We start from the raw sequence: 16,062 nt of genomic DNA on the forward strand, positions 1-16,062 counted from the left end.
GACAATGAAATCAAATTAAATCAAATCAAATGTAATATGACTGAAATCACCAAAATAACCCAGCTGAAATGTATCCGCACAAACACTACTGACTCTAACTGGAGTACTCCATTGTTTAAACATTGCCAGTGAGGGAATAAGAGAGTAAGTTGTCCTACTCACTCTGTTTGAAGCCGAGGAAGGGGATCCTCTCTATGGGCGTGTCTCGTTCTTTCATGTACTTGTAGAGCTCGACTAAGAAAGCTTGCTCCTCCGCTCGGCTCTCCTCTGATGTTTCCTCCTCTTTCTTGTCCTCCCTCTCGTTCCTTTCCTCCTTTTCCTTTTCCTTGTCCTTATCCTTTTCCTTATCCCTCCCTCTCTCCCTCTCCTCAGCTGAGGATCTCTTGCTGAGGCCGTTGGCCTTGTGTTTGGCTGCCGGGGTTATTTTTCCGTTGGGTACCGTTTTACAGTTGGGTTTGACCTGCAGAGAGAAGGAGAGCGTAACTTTAGATGAACACTGAAGCCTTACAACAGAGTGTTACTCAAGTGTCAGACAGTTTAGATGAGATGTGTTCAGGCTCAAGCACAAACAAATATTTTTACAGGCCACAGATGCAGCCTCTCATTGATTATCAATGGAGCAGCTCTTGTTGTCATCGCAGATTAGGCACAGATTAGTTTGACTCCAGCGCCAAGAGAGAATTGCTAATATTGTTTTGTCTATTCAAGGTCGTTTGAGTAACAGCAGCGGAGAGGCCTGTATAGATATTTCCTTCACTTTGAGTGTTACAACCAATGTCACATATAAAGAAGCACTGAAATCAACGATACAGTCTCTCAAAATGTCATTAATATCTTTTATCATGACAACAATCTGCCAACAGGACGTGAAGATTTTAATTGTTCCTAATACATTTTAGCCTTTTGGTGGTAGTGATTCTTCTACATTTACAAAGCGGCCTCTTGTTTTTGTAAAATGCAGTTGAACAAGCAGTGAATACACCTTGTTCCACTGTGGGGTCACGTCGACTTCTTTAAATGGCTATCATGTGTTTGAAGGAGGAGAACAGACACACTGACACAAACCAGAGTGCTGCTCAATAACAACACTATCTTGACCGACCTGATCTGAGGAAACTAATCTGCAAATATTTTGATAATTGATTAACTGTTTCAATATTTTTTAAAGTGAAAATGCAAAACATCTTGTTTCTAAACGTCTTGCCAAATGACTGAAGTTGAAAATTAGCCAGCTGGCGAACACTGGCACAGACACAGAGATGTTGATTAATGTGTGTTGTCCTTATAAATTAAATAAATGAAATAAAACGAACATTTTCTTGGTCCAGTTTGTTTTTTGTGAGGGTTTGCTGCATTTCTTCTTCGTTTGATGTGGCAGTAAATCCAATATATTTATATTTTGGGCAATTTGATGACATTGCCTTGGACTTTAGGAAACTGTGACTAACATTTTTCATTGTATTCTGGTATTTGATACACCAAACGATTAAAGCTGGGGCAAGTATAACCTTTATGAAAATAATTTATTGTCATATTATTGTCATGAGTAAACAAGACAGATGATCCGTGAAAAAAATCATATTCCTCTGCCCCCTAAAATTAGACTGAAAATATTATTTTCAGGGACATATTTTAGTGTACTGTTTAGCTGTAAAATGAGAAAGTTTGCCCGCTACACTGGGCAGTGCTTGGCGCTTCGCTTGACTGTTTCCAACATGGCGGCGGGGTGACAAACATTCTCATTTTACAGCTAAACAGTACACTAAAATATGTTTCTGAAAACATCTGAGGCGAGAAATAGTCAATGCAGTAACAGAATCTTGATTCATATTTAAACAACGCTGCCTAGTTTGACTGCAGTTCACGAGCAGTGATTGACAGCTGCATTAGAGAGCTCTGATTGGTTGTTTTTGGTGAGCCCCGGTAGATTGTAGCGAATAGAGACAATAGGAGATGGAGGAGGAGGGACATATTTTTTTTCTTTACAGATTATCTGTCTTATAATATTTTTTGAATGTAAAGACAGTTTCAGCAGATATGACAAAAAGTTATTTGCATAAAAGTTACTAACTGTACCTTTAATCGAGAAAATAACTGGCCGATAATTCAGCAATGACAAGACTCGTTAGTTGCAGCCTTATGTTTAGTAGAAAACCTTTAAATGATCTAAACTTTAATTCAATAAGGAAATAAGGAATAACTTCCCCATCTTATCCCATATCGGATAAGGAAAAACTCCCCCCCAGGGAAGAAATAAAACAAAATCAATTTCCCAAGCCTAAGATAATATCCTTTATCAGAAAGGTTTTATGTCTCTGCCCGAGACAAGCACTACACCTGTGTCACATTAGGTCAACCCCTGATGTAACGTGTTGCTTTCCCCATCACGTGTTTCACAGCATGTACTGTACAGAGTGTAACACTAAACTGCTGCTCTGTCTCTTGCAGTGAAACCAAAATGTCGTAGCCTTGTTTTGTAACTGAAGATATGAGGACGAGCTGGGAAGCAGCTGGTCGACAAGTTTAGGTGTCACATGTCATTACTGCAGCGCCGGAACACTTTTACTGTGTAATACTTTATCTTTATTTATACTGGGCCTCTTGTGCACAAATACTTATATTAGTATCTTATTTAGTTCTCTATCTGTTTTCTTGTGACGTGAACTTGTGAATTCCCCCTCAGGGATCAATAAAGTCTTATCTTGCCTTCTGTTATCTTATCTTACCTTGGTAGTAGTTTTGCTGTCTGGGCTGCAGGGGTCCTGTGCTGCCACCGCTGCTGAACCCTGGGTTGACCCCGATGACCCTTGACCCTGAGCCTGACTCTGGGAGTCCCTCCTCTGAGAGATGGACGGCTTCTTCTTCCGAGGTCGCCCCTTCAGGTTGGGAGCTGACGGACAGGAAGCAGTGACAATGAGGATAGGTGGAAGCGTGTGCGCTGAGGCAGCACTGTGCAAATAAATCACTTTGTATTTTCACCTTTGTTGCCAACATTTAGTTAAACCTTGTGTTTTTATCTTCAAACAACCTTAACAAACTGCTATTGAGAGGAAGAATAACAGAGATATGACAACATTTATTGATGCGTTTCCTTTCTGGGAACTAGCCGAAGAGGACGGCGGTGGCTTTGACAGGAACATTTACAATCAGGGAAAGGAATTTCACAGGCCTGCTAGCCTGTAGCTAATTATTTTTAAACTGGATTAGTGCAACATTGTGCTGAATGGAGTAGCAGGCTGCCAAATTGCTCCAATGTGCTAGTAAACACAATTTTCAAGTTCCCCCTCAGCCTGAAAAAGAAACTACATTTAAATTCAGACAGATGTATTTTTAAGATTTGAGATGAGGGCGTCGTAACAGTCAAGCAATTAGTATAATACTGTAAATGCCAGATGCTGTTTAACCCACAAACCCACAGACGAGAAGAACAGTTTGTGCCGAGAGAGATATTTGATGCAGATGCGACAAAAACTCACCACAACAACATATAAAATGTTTCGTCTTATTTCTTTACTTCAGGACTGTACCACAGTTCATCATCAGCATCTCAAAGAATGACATTATATACTACAGCACCTCAGATGTACCAATCATCATGGCTTCACTTCCCTGGTTAGCCTGCTCATGTCTTAAAGCTGAACGCTGTTAATTAAAAACACATGAACCTGCCTGATAGGAGCTCTTTGTTTGAAAGGCTGGCAGATATAATTGCTCAGTTCACATTACACACACAATAAAGTATTTAAGCCCTCCAAGTCCTTTGTACACCCACGTTTATGTCAACCCGCGACTGTAATGTAACTTCCTGGCAGAGTGCCTTGCCTCCACGCAGCAACACAAACAGAGATAAGCTCAAAGGAGAGAGAGAGAGAGAGAGAGAGAGAAAGAGAGAAAGAAAGAGAGAAACTTCAAATAATCCAAGTTCAGTCACGTATTTCACAGCGTCAACATTCTTTCTTTCCATCTGCAATGACAATTAAATCACATCCAAGGTTGTTCTCTGCCAAAAGGACTCTGTGATTATTTTTGTCGGATCAAATTCCCATCATGAGAACGTTACAATAACACTAGAGCTGAATAAAACCAAGAGGCAGTCATTAAAAAGGGTAAAATGATCACGACTCAGCAGCCTATCACTTCATGTTGTTATTTTCACAACCACTACGCTGTGGAGAAACAGAGTAGGGAAAATTCCAAGGGCATTTGTTGTGCATTTGTCATCCCTTTGGCACTGAAAAAACAAGTTTTCAACACTGTAATCTTTACTTAGAAAGCGCTGGGTGTGTTTCTTCAGTCAGTGTTTTCTCATTCTGCTGCTCACTCGGCCTCTTTTATTCTGCCAACTACTCATTAATGCTGAGAAATTACATAAACCCTGTTATTTATTTATTTACTTGTGTTTATTTCTGAGGGGACAGACACATAAGCACTAAACATTCGCTGAAAGGACTAATGCCACATATCATAGCATTTGTAGCCTGAGCTAATTTGCAATGCCTGTGCTTCTCTAAAGAAATCCATATGTAATTAAACTAAACACAAACCATAAACAGATGCCAAATTACAATAAATGTCCTTTTCAAGTTAAATCTTAAGTAACTGATGACTGCACGCCAGGCGCATATACACTGCATTAAAAATATGCAATCACACAACACAAACATTATGTGACAGATGAGTAAGGCTCGCAGGTTTGACTTGTGGGAGATTTATTTTTCAACATGTGACATCAGTTTAAACAAATGTCGCATAGGTCTGAGTGAGGTCACACTCTCAGTGCTGTTCTGTTTTTAGTCCAATCACTACCCCCCCCCCCCCCCCCCCCCCCCCCCCCCCCCCCCCCTCCTCCTCCTCCTCGACACCCTACACTGAGTTACATAACCTGCCTGTCTGTTTACATTTTTCATCAGGTCAAATACTGCTGCGTAAGAAAATGCTGCAATTACAGCAAAACGCTGCTGCATAACATACGGTGACACGGCAGCGAGCGGGTTTAAACGCATCGACATATTGATGAAGGACAAACACGAACACGGTCAAACAACCCGAGTAGATATTACTGTAAACTGAGGTCAAACGGTGCATTCAAGTATTTCTGTAAACATACAGAAACAGGCACACAAGGTCAAGAGCAGGCGACCTCTCCCCGCTGCAGAAGTTGTGCAGAACTGCTGATCTGCTCTCCTCGTGGCTGAGTTGCATAAGGGAGGAGTCATCAGCTTTAGAATAACACAGAGAAAATCAAACACGGACTCTCTGCAGATTGATTTTCTACTATGGAAACGCAGACATTTATAGTCTGTAAAAAACAAAGCCAACATCACAAGGTAATGATTTTACAGCGCCTTGGGAGATGTGATATTTTTACCACTCTGCAGTGGGCATTAAGTGTTTTTGTCAATGCACTAGAAAAGAAAGAGATCATTTAAGTGTACATGATGCTTCCCTCAGCGAGCCAAACATGGGCACTATAGTCATACACCAAAAATGGCTGCTGACCAAGCTGCCAAGTTCCTCTTTGCTTCCCAGCGAGTTACTTATTTCTCAGTCTGTGGCTTTCTGCTTATCTGGGTCGTTGATACGACTTGGAGACGAGCCTTGAAGTGACCAGAGGACTCTCTCCTGGTCCTTCACAAACCCCAGAAGGCACACACACACTTACAGACACACAAACACCAACAGCAAATACTTAAGAGGCTGAACAGTGAGCAGCATTCTGAATCACAGCCTGTTGGAGGGGGTATAGCCATGCACGCACACACACAAAAATATAGGTAAGGGGTATTCCCAGGGGTGTGAATCCATCATGTCTTGTCACAGAGCATAACCCCTGAGCCGTGGAAGTCACGGCGACTTCGGCAGCGAGATGCACAGCCTGACAACTTGATCTCCGGATGCAGCCGAACGCTCTCAGCTCTTAGCAGCTTTACAACGTGGCTTTGTCTAATAATTTCTCCCCCCTCAGATTCAATTAAATACAGCCCTAATACCTCTGTTTCATTGGCATTCAGTTGATGTCAGTGATAATGAAAAACTCATTAGAGACAGCTCAGGAAGGGTTCTGACGGGTTCTATGCATCAACAGAGTAGAGCCACAGGGAACCACAACAAAATGGACTGATTGATTGAGAGGCTGCTGGGAACGGAGAGACATATCAAGCCGACTGGAGAATTCAGCTGATGGATGCCTCGGCTGATAACGCTCACCAAATCGACTGAAAAAAAAAAGCTCAATATCTACATGTGTTCACTTAATGATTGTCTGGGTGGTTTCAAAAATCCACTTTGAATCAGATGGACAAGTTATCGCTCTGATGGTGCACGGTTCTTTGTAACTGATTGGCAATCTGACATTAAACAACACTTTGATGTATTTTAGTAGATTAGCAGAGACTCGTCCTTTCATTTGGCAGTTTGGAATAACATTTACGACTAAAAATAACAAGTCACACCTACAGATGTGTGCAGTGGTTATCTATTTTTAGCCACACCAGCGGTAGGCTTTGGGTCAAGGGTGGCAATTTTGGTTAGACGGTCAGTCCACCACTTTGGCTCAAGCTGAAATATCTCAACAACTATTTGATAGAGTGGCGCAATACTTTGTACAGACATTTATATTCCCCAGATGATGCATCCTAATTACTGGAAACGGTGAATCCATGACTTTCCTCTAGAGCCACCATGAGGTTTGAGTTTGTGGTTCTAAGGGTGTAGCACAAGCCGGGGAAGAATCCATTACATTTTGGAGTTGATCCAAATCATGAGGCGAATACATGAACTATTTTTCACTTCCATTAACAGTGCAGGTTTGGGCATTTGGCCTTGGCACAGGTCTGCGATCACCAAGTGCCCTTCAAGTTTTGAGTGAAATGAGTTAAGTTTGGTTCAGACATTCATGTTCCTCTCACTATGAATTGTAATTTGGTGATCCCCCAATTTTTCAACTACACCATTATCAGGCCAAAATAACAGGCTAATTCATCTGATACTTTGGTTTATGACCAAATAGTTTTGCAGGTAAACTGCTGTAATTTGCGTCTAGCGCTAATTAGCAAACGTTAGTATGCTAACATGCTAAACTAAGATAGTTAAACATGATACCTGCATTTTTATAGTGAGCATTTCAGCATGCTGATGTTAAAGACATAGGCTAATTCACTATGGGAAAGATGGTCTTTTCACAAAACTGGGCTGTCTATGCAGCAGAAAGATAAAAATACTTTTAAAATCGGTGCTACATGACAACAGAAAACAGGGGAAAAGAGCTGTGGCATTTGCTTTTGATCAAGAGGTGGAAAAACTACAACTACCAGAATGCACTGTGCCACACCCGACGAATAAATGCTGGCATAATGCAAGTTGCTCATCCAAAAAACAATATGGCAGCAGGCTGGTGACAAATGATCCTGAAATACAGTTAAACAGTGCACTTAAATACCGTTCTGAAAACCTGGAGGAAAGAAATAGGCAACGCAGCAACAGAATCTTGGTTCAAATTTGATCAGCGTTGCCTAGTTTTACTGTTTGATGTAATTTTTTTAATCATTTCACAATACAGGAAACAGTATGGTGCCCACTTCCTGTTCACAAATTTTTGTTTCATAGCTAAACAGGACACTAATATATGTTTCTGAGGACATTTTAAGTTAGACATAGACAACACAGTAGGGCTGTCAAAATTGCTCAAAAATGACGTTCGAATATTCCTTCTAAAAATAACTCATAGGTTCGAACAATTCGAATTTTTTTTTTTTCCCGAATTATGTCCACAAGAGGGCAAACTAATACAAGGAAACATACTTGTATATGTCTTAATACAAGGAAACATAACTACTTGTAGGTATTTTTATTTCAACATAAACGTCACATTAAAACACATAAAACAATTTTCTACAACATTACGTTATAAACGACCGTGGACCTCTCGCTCGCCCCCCCTCTCTGACCCGTGGCCACACCGCCCGCGGAAGCGCTGCGAATAGCCTCGAAGCACCGGACCGTGACCGGCTCGCGCCCTGCAGCGATCGTTTCGGCGTCTGGTCTATTTTCTGCGCGAGCCGCGAGCGAATGTGTCAAGCCGGGTGACGGAGACAACAGCTGGGAGCAGAACCGCTTGTCGACCAGCGTGGAGAAATGCGCATCTGATGCCAACGCCCACTCGCAAAGAGGACAGCTGTGGTGGTGTTTTTTTTTTCTCCACATTCGAATATCAATTTTCACATTCGAAGGTCCATTTTTTTTTTTCAAATTCGAATTTAAATTCGAATTTAGAATATTCGTTGACAGCCCTACAACACAGTGACAGAATCCTGGTTTATATTTGATCAGCTCCGCCTGGATTTAATGTTTAATCAGAGTTTGGTCAATTGGCTTATATAACAAAAATGAAATACAATCTGTAGTTCAAGAAACAGCCCAAGTTATGATACAAAGCTGGCTCAAAATCAGCCAGTATCCCTTAAACAATTAACTCAAAAACTATGTCTGAGTGCAGCCTCACAGAGCTGCTAGTGTGTCTGCAGACTCATGTTAAACTGTAAAAAGGAAGCAGGGACTGTTACTTAGTAATCTTCTCTGCAATCTTCTCAGTAATCATATTATGGAAATGGCAATGAGGCTGTTATGAATGTTGATCATTCATTTAATGGGAATTGATAAAGGTCAAGCTGAAATAAATCACTTATAAAAGTTGTTGGGGGAAACGGGAATATGACAAACAGCACAACTCTGGTCCGACACCAGGTTGGAAAACCTGCTGAGCTCTATAAATAACATTCAGTCAATTATGTGCAAATTAAATGTGAGATGGTTCCACAGAGACAAACTGTGACCAACTGACTAAAGAGGAATCTACCAATTTGCACTTTCATGAGCAACACCCACTCATGTCTTCACTCAAACTATTATAATTCCGCAGTTTAACTTAAACTTCCTCTCACCATAACGAGGTCCAAGTTCAAACAAAGAGGTGAACGAGGAGGAGGATGAGTGAGGCATGACTAGAACAAGCAGTGGTAGGTGAAAAACATGTTTTGACATATTTTACCGTCTCACTTGGTTGCAAATTCACTAAAGGCCTGACACCCACTCAGCAATTATCAGCGAAGCTCGCTGCCAAAAGTAACATTCATGTTGCAATACGCGGCCTTGTCTGTACAGTACAGTATGTCCCCCAGGAAAGAACGGAATACAAAACAATACATTGTATTTTTTAATTAGAATTAACCTAATGTATAAATGTCTCGCTGAGAAATCATTTATGCCGTAGTGACAAGGCCAAAAGGGCAACATATGAATAAACCATTACAAAACATCCTGTTAATGAACGCTGAAACAAACCAGATCTTTAGGGCAAATAACCATTCAAGTCAGTTAAACAGCAAAGAGACACTGACAAGTAGAGTTACATCCCAGCTCTGTTATAATCGATGTGAATTCTCCGAGAGAGATCCACTCAGTCAATTTGAAGTCACTCCTTAATGAGTTACACGGTGAAGGGGCAGAGGACTTAAAGGATTTTTAGCCAAACACAGCGTAAAGTCGTCTGTAAAACATCTGGCGAGTGCAGACCACAATGACCGCAGCTTCAGGACAGATATGTATCTGCGCAGGTGAGACAGAACCCTCCCCTGGGATGTATTTGTAAGTGAAACTGTACCTGCGAATACGCCCACACTCAGACAAAGAAGGTCACTCAGTTCTGGCATACAGGGTTACAGTGGTGCGTTGGAAATTTACAGCGAGTCATAAAGCATACAGCACCATGACAGACAATATTTAAACTCTGTGAGCGCTGAGCAGATACATGTATGTCAAAAAGATCCCTGAAATGAAGCAATAATGCTGCTGAAAACAGGAACTTTTGTAATTCAAACTAGACTTAAACAGAATATGATTCATGAGATCCAAAATATGATTCACAGGGAGCAATAATAGCACCTTTCAGGAAGCAAAAAGATAAACCAAAGTAAATAAAACCTCACAAATAATGAATAAAACCTGACAAAGCATGATACAAAACAGCCTCTGATACAACTCTTGAGACACAGACTTTCATCTGTGGAGCAGCGGAGCATTAAATGTACGATCAGTGAAGTGATATTACACTTTGGTGGAACATTTTAACTCCACTGGAGGCGCAGGGATGTGACAAGGGAGGCTCCAAAGCAGCAAGGCAACAGTACCAGAGAGAATACAAAAAAAGGCGGCGATGACTGATTCCTCAGCCAGCAGTGACAGGCGACGGCGCGTCTTCACTATACATCAAAGACCTCAGAGGTTGGAGGGATTTCAAGTGTTTCTGCTCAAGGACGCCACGTTTCTGACCACAGTTTCAGGAGGCGGCTAAAAATGAAGTTTCTGTGTTTGTATTTGATTGAGAAACATGTCTGAGAGCAGACTTTTCTTCCTCAAGCTCATTTCTGAGTAAACATCCTCTCTGATGTTTTCTTGGTAGACACGTTACAAGTGGCTCTGATCAAAAGGTTCTCTTGCAAAAAATATCAAGCAAACAAGATGCAGAATGAAATATTAAATATCTGAGCACATACATGCTGCGGCATACACTTTCCTCACCAGAATTCCAAATGAGGGAGACTTTCAAACTAAATCAGGACACAATAGTATTAATATTATCATTTCCAGTGCATATTTAAGATTACGTTATTTGTGCTCTCTTACTGCCCTGCCCTAAAACCAAGATAAGAGAGTTCATTCATGTACGCTGACTTTATTTATCACCACACAGTCATAGCAATAATAAAGGGAAATGATGGTATTTTTATACTTGTGGCCATTTTGACAATGGGTCGTAAAAGCTTTGCACTCCCTGCTTCCCCTGCAATGATTCAGGAAACATGACTCCTGAAGGGTAAAGCAGCAGAACCATTTAAAGCTGTTAAAATGTTTTTTTTATAACTTTATTTGTTCCAAGAGAAATAACCTTAAACTTTATACACATTTCTACAAAAATCATAGTTGCAATTGTTGGTGAAGATTCTCAGTGCTCCAGGTCATGGTAATCTTAAGTGCTGTATCATAGGCAACTGAGAAAGACAAAGAAGCCTCTTGGATGAGAGGTGAAACGTCTTTAAGAAACTCCAAGTGGCTAGTTCTGTTTACTTTTGTTTGGCGTTTGATTGTTCTTTTGGTTAGGGCTGCAACTAACGATTATTTTCATTGTCCACTAATCTATCGATTATTTCTTCAATTAGTCGACTAATCATTTTATCGAAAAATGTGTTAAAATGTTAAAAAATGTCGGTCTGTCTCTCCCAAACCCCAAAATTATGTCATCTAATGTCTTGTTTCGTACTCACGTCAAAGGGTTTTAGTTCACTGTCATGGGAGAGTGTGTAAAGCTGCCAATATTTGAACGTAAGAAGCTGCAATATGAGTATTTGGTGGTATTTATATAGTTCTTTCCTATGAAAAATGACTCAAACTGATTAGTCGAAGACAAAAATAGTCACCAATTATTTTAATAGTCGATTAGTCATCGATTAGTCGACTAATCGTTGCAGCCCTACTTTTGGTCGATTTGTATTTCCTAAATCTCTAAAGCAAAGAGTACTAACTAATGCATTGGTAGGAATGGCTACAATTATAAGATCAAAGTTGAAAAATACTGTAATTTTCCTTAAAGCTTCATTAGCAGCAGTCCTCATTGATATTTTTTTGACTTGGGTCTTACCTTGTAGTTACTTGATTTCACTGAGATCCTCAGGTTTTTGCATCAAAGGAATATTTCACCCACAAACTGATCATTCATCAATAACTCACCCTGTGTTACAGTGAATTCGTAAAAAAAAAAAAACTTTCCAGAATGCCTCCACAAGGAACAAGGAATCCAAGAAGAGAGAAATTCTTAATGATCTGAAGTAAAGGGGGCCGTGTTAAACAGCAGCAAAACTTTATCAAAACATTTGTTTACAACCTCCCACACAACTCATGCAGTATAATCCAAGTCTCACTTATCCAGTCGTTTGCTCAGTACTTCACAAACACATGTGTTCTTGCTAAAACACTTTCACAGGCGAGGAGCACGCCTGGGAAAGTGCGTGCATTTGAGCTCTTTTCGTGTATTCCACTGACCAGACTTCAAAAGCGGAAGTAGTAAAGTTTAAGGGAAAATGCATCTGTTTGTGAAGTACTGAGCAAACGACTGGATAAATGAGACTTGGATTATACTGCACGAGTTGTGTGGGAGGTTGTAAACAGATGTTTTGATATAGTTTTTCTGGTGTTAAACGTGGACCCCTATGACTCCAATTCACAGAGAATTTCTCTGTTTTTGGATTCTTCGTTCACCGTGGAGGAGTGCAAGAACAACAAAGTTTTCTTCACAAATTAAACATAACACAGGGTGAGTAACTGATATACAAATGATCATTTCGTGGGTGAAGTTATCCTTTAATATAACATACATTAAGGGTTTCTAATTCTTTAACAGATGCATGAAAGGCACCAAAGTCACTATTGTTTCCTATAAGTTAAAGGTTCCCTGTGGAGATTTTGACCTTTGTCAGCTGTCTTTTCTTTTCTTGGGTCCCCATTCTGTTTATCCCGTGCACACACACGAATCTGGTGGCAAAATATATAGTCCTGCCAATGGCTTCACACTATCCCAGTGATCTACAGGTGGCGGTAATGGGCCAAGAAGTGAAGCAATCTGTCTGCACACGCAGTGAAGAAGAAGACTACAAGCTATAGTGAACAGTCAGTACTAAATAAAGGATTTAAAATACCTTTAGAATATCATTATGTCTGGTTAAAACAACAACAGACTAGTCGTGAGCATCAAGCGCTCCTTCCTCCCTGTCATCTTGTTGCTGGCTGTAGCCACCGTCGCATTTCACGTACTAGTATCAGGCATTTCTGACGTGCTCATAATTCTCACTTTGTCACATCTGACAGCAGAGTTATTCCTCTGTTCCTGCGCTCGAGGCACGTTTCCGCACACAGTCATTTGAGACACACTGACAGCACACAAAATGTTTAATGAACAGTAATACTTCAAGCATCTCTATCACTGCAATCATCAAAAATTACACAATGCGCCCACAGAGTGAGACAGAGCGTGTGGGTGGACAGAGTACACTGTTTTTATTAATCATCAAAACCTTCGTAGGTTGATAGATGATACAAGTGTTAATTAATTTCTCATAATTATACAGAGGGAGATCGTCATTAATAAACTGTAAAACATTTCACAGCACAGCGTAAGAGTGCATTACATATTCGGTCAACCTCAGGGGGTTTAACATCAATAAACACTGAAATATTTTCATCACTGGTGTTATTTTCTTGCCTGTTTTCGCCTCGTGAATGCAACTGCGACATAAGACGGTATTTTTTTGTGCTGCTGTGGCTGTGAGCGATTCTGAATTTAATGAGGAATGCATTTGGCTCCTTCTTAGGCATGACAATGGATACTAGTAACTGTTATTATTACACAAACAGAAGCTCACCTTCCAATATAACGGAGGGAGAGACTGAGAGAGGGGAGAGCAGTAACAGCATCACACAGATGGAGACAGAAAAAGCTGTAAACACAACCAAGCAGCGAGCGACAATTTAAATTTTTCGGCGGTGTTCAGAGTCAGTGAACACTGGTGTGTTTGGAGGGAGCACCTGTATCAGGTACTCTTGTCCTGACTACTGACACACACACAAAAATCACTGTAATACAAGGCTATTAGAGCATGCGCCTGAGTGAAAGGCAGGGATTAGTCCGGCTTGTTACTAAAAGAGCTCTAACAACAGTCCCCCGAGGTGCAGCCGACTCATCCGCAGGTCCTCAGCAGCTTCTTGTAAACAGGTCTTTCCACACAGCACCTCCATTTACTCTGAGTCAACCACTCTTTAAAGAGCGAGCCCACCCACGTCACAGAAAAAGGCATTTTCTCACTTATCTCATATTTGTTTTTCACATCTCATCATCTAATTTACTCAGGTTTTCAGATATGTCGACAAGACTTCCCTCTCTTATTTAATTTTACTTGTGTTGCTCACAGCATTAAAAATATACACTTAAAATTGCACTAATTGATTTTCTTGGGAGAAACAAGCTGAGAACAAAACCCCAACATTATCATCACCTTATAAAATAGTTATGAGGAAGTTGGTAGCAAACAAAAGTTGTTGTTTTCCCCACATACAGCAGACACAGAGCAACATTAGCATTCGCCTGGAGTCGTATTTGTTGTCGTGTGACTCAAATATTCTCCCTCTTTCGCTCTGTTTTGGTCGTCACCAACTCTTGGGGGAAATATCTGGATCTGTAGCTGCTAAATGCTTCATTATGTTCACCAGCTCACTGCTTATTTTGTCTGCTGTTTGGTGCTGAGCAGGTAAATAAGAACAGGAAAACAGCTGCTACTTGAAACGAGGTCGATGAGAGCGGCGACAGTGTAACGAAACGGTGAAGTTGCGTGTAGTGACACCAACACTCTGAGCTGAAAGATGCCTAAAACGTTTACATGACATTACACATTGTCATTTGAGCTATTGTTTATGTAAAAATATTGACTAGCGCAGCTTTAAACAGACATGTGTCACTGGAACTGCATTCTACCATAGAATTTAAACACTAGATTGATAAACAGCACTACAGGTAAAAGGAAATGTATTTTTGAATCTGGGGTGAACTGTGCCTTTAAGGTCACAAGCACCACAACCTAAATCACACTGACCTCCGTTGGTTTGAGGTGGAGACAGAAACATCTGAACAAATTAGATCTATACTATGTGCATTGTTAGACACCACCAGTGAAAAACAATGCTTTAATCAACCTCACTTTGTCTAATGGACGCCCCTGTGCTTCACTGTATAAATACATTGACACTAAAAGACAGGAATCCATGTGAGGTTTTTTAGTTCGTAGAGATTCTCACCAGATCTTCTCTCCTCGTCGCAACAACTCTGACAACCCGTTCCACTCTATTTCCCAAACCCATCATTTCCTACACAAATACTGCATTATATCGACTACAGTCTGTTTTTATTTTCCTCAAAGACGATTCCCCTTAGCTGGCTGACTGACAGCTGTGTGTGCATGCATCATTATCTCCTTCACAGAGCCTGTCTGTTGCCGTAGCCTGTGGCAGACCTCAATCACACAGTATTAGAAATGACTTCGGTTTCCACGGAGCGCCGCGCTTTTGCTACTGCAGGTGCGCCACAAATTTTATGATACAGTGAGATATAGGTGAACTAGTTGCCCTGTGCATCTGTGAAAACACAGACATGTGAAATCAGGTACTCGGGGCTAATAAGTTCATTAGATTGAGCTCGCGGAAGCCGAGACATAATGAGTGAGAGTGTTGCTGATGGTGCTCCTGTTCCTGGAAGCGGAGGTCACCGAGGCCAGTGAACTGTTGCGATGAAAAGAAATCAAAATAAAATGTAAATGTGCTCGTTCTGAGAAGCAGCTCACGCTTCACAATAAGAAAAACAGGAGTCTTTATCCTCTCTTTGCCGTATAAACTCATCTAAAACGAGCATAATTGTGCTGCACTTATGTAGCAGTTGCACTTCAGTAAAACCTTAAAAGGAATACTAATTCACTTCAATCTTTAATTTGGGTTTGGCTGATATTTAAAATGCTGCTCAGGTCCAAAGTTTTGAGGTTTCAGCATACAGTCAGGTAATAAGATCCACAATAGAGAGTCTATGCTAATGCCTCCGTAGATAGTGCGCAGTAGATAAATCATGTTTATAGATTGATGTCCCCCTCTATGGCCTCTGTGAATATAACAAGATTGCTTCCAATTGCATCTAAATATGAGCTTTATGCATGCGAACACACTGCATAATAAAATGCCGCGCACATGGATATGGAATAAAGAGTCTCGCTTGCCATTTTAAACTACAGCCCACCACACCGGCGCTATTATCTGGTGTTTATATTCCAATATGTGACTATACTGTAAAAAAATGCCGCTTCTTTGTGTTAATCCTGACAATTTGTCAAATTTAAATCCAGCAGCACTGGGAGGAACACATCAATTCAAAGCGAAATCAATTCTATCCCCCCTCCTTCCTCCGCCCTCTTTTTTTTT

General features: G+C 40.7%; 1 protein-coding gene across 1 annotated transcript in view; it reads right to left on the reverse strand.

Annotated features, from left to right (window-relative positions):
• arid5b (AT-rich interaction domain 5B) overlaps positions 1–16,062 on the reverse strand; it is a 103,588-nt gene that overhangs the window by 23,570 nt on the left and 63,956 nt on the right. Inside the window, exons 5-6 of the mRNA XM_050071372.1 lie at positions 2,727–2,890; positions 163–460 (exon numbers count right to left, since the gene is read on the reverse strand). Of these exons, the coding sequence (XP_049927329.1) occupies positions 163–460; positions 2,727–2,890 (462 nt within the window). The remainder of the gene's footprint in view (positions 1–162; positions 461–2,726; positions 2,891–16,062) is intronic.

Source organism: Epinephelus moara, chromosome 19 (genome assembly GCF_006386435.1).
Source record: "Epinephelus moara isolate mb chromosome 19, YSFRI_EMoa_1.0, whole genome shotgun sequence".
Taxonomy (NCBI): domain Eukaryota; kingdom Metazoa; phylum Chordata; class Actinopteri; order Perciformes; family Serranidae; genus Epinephelus; species Epinephelus moara.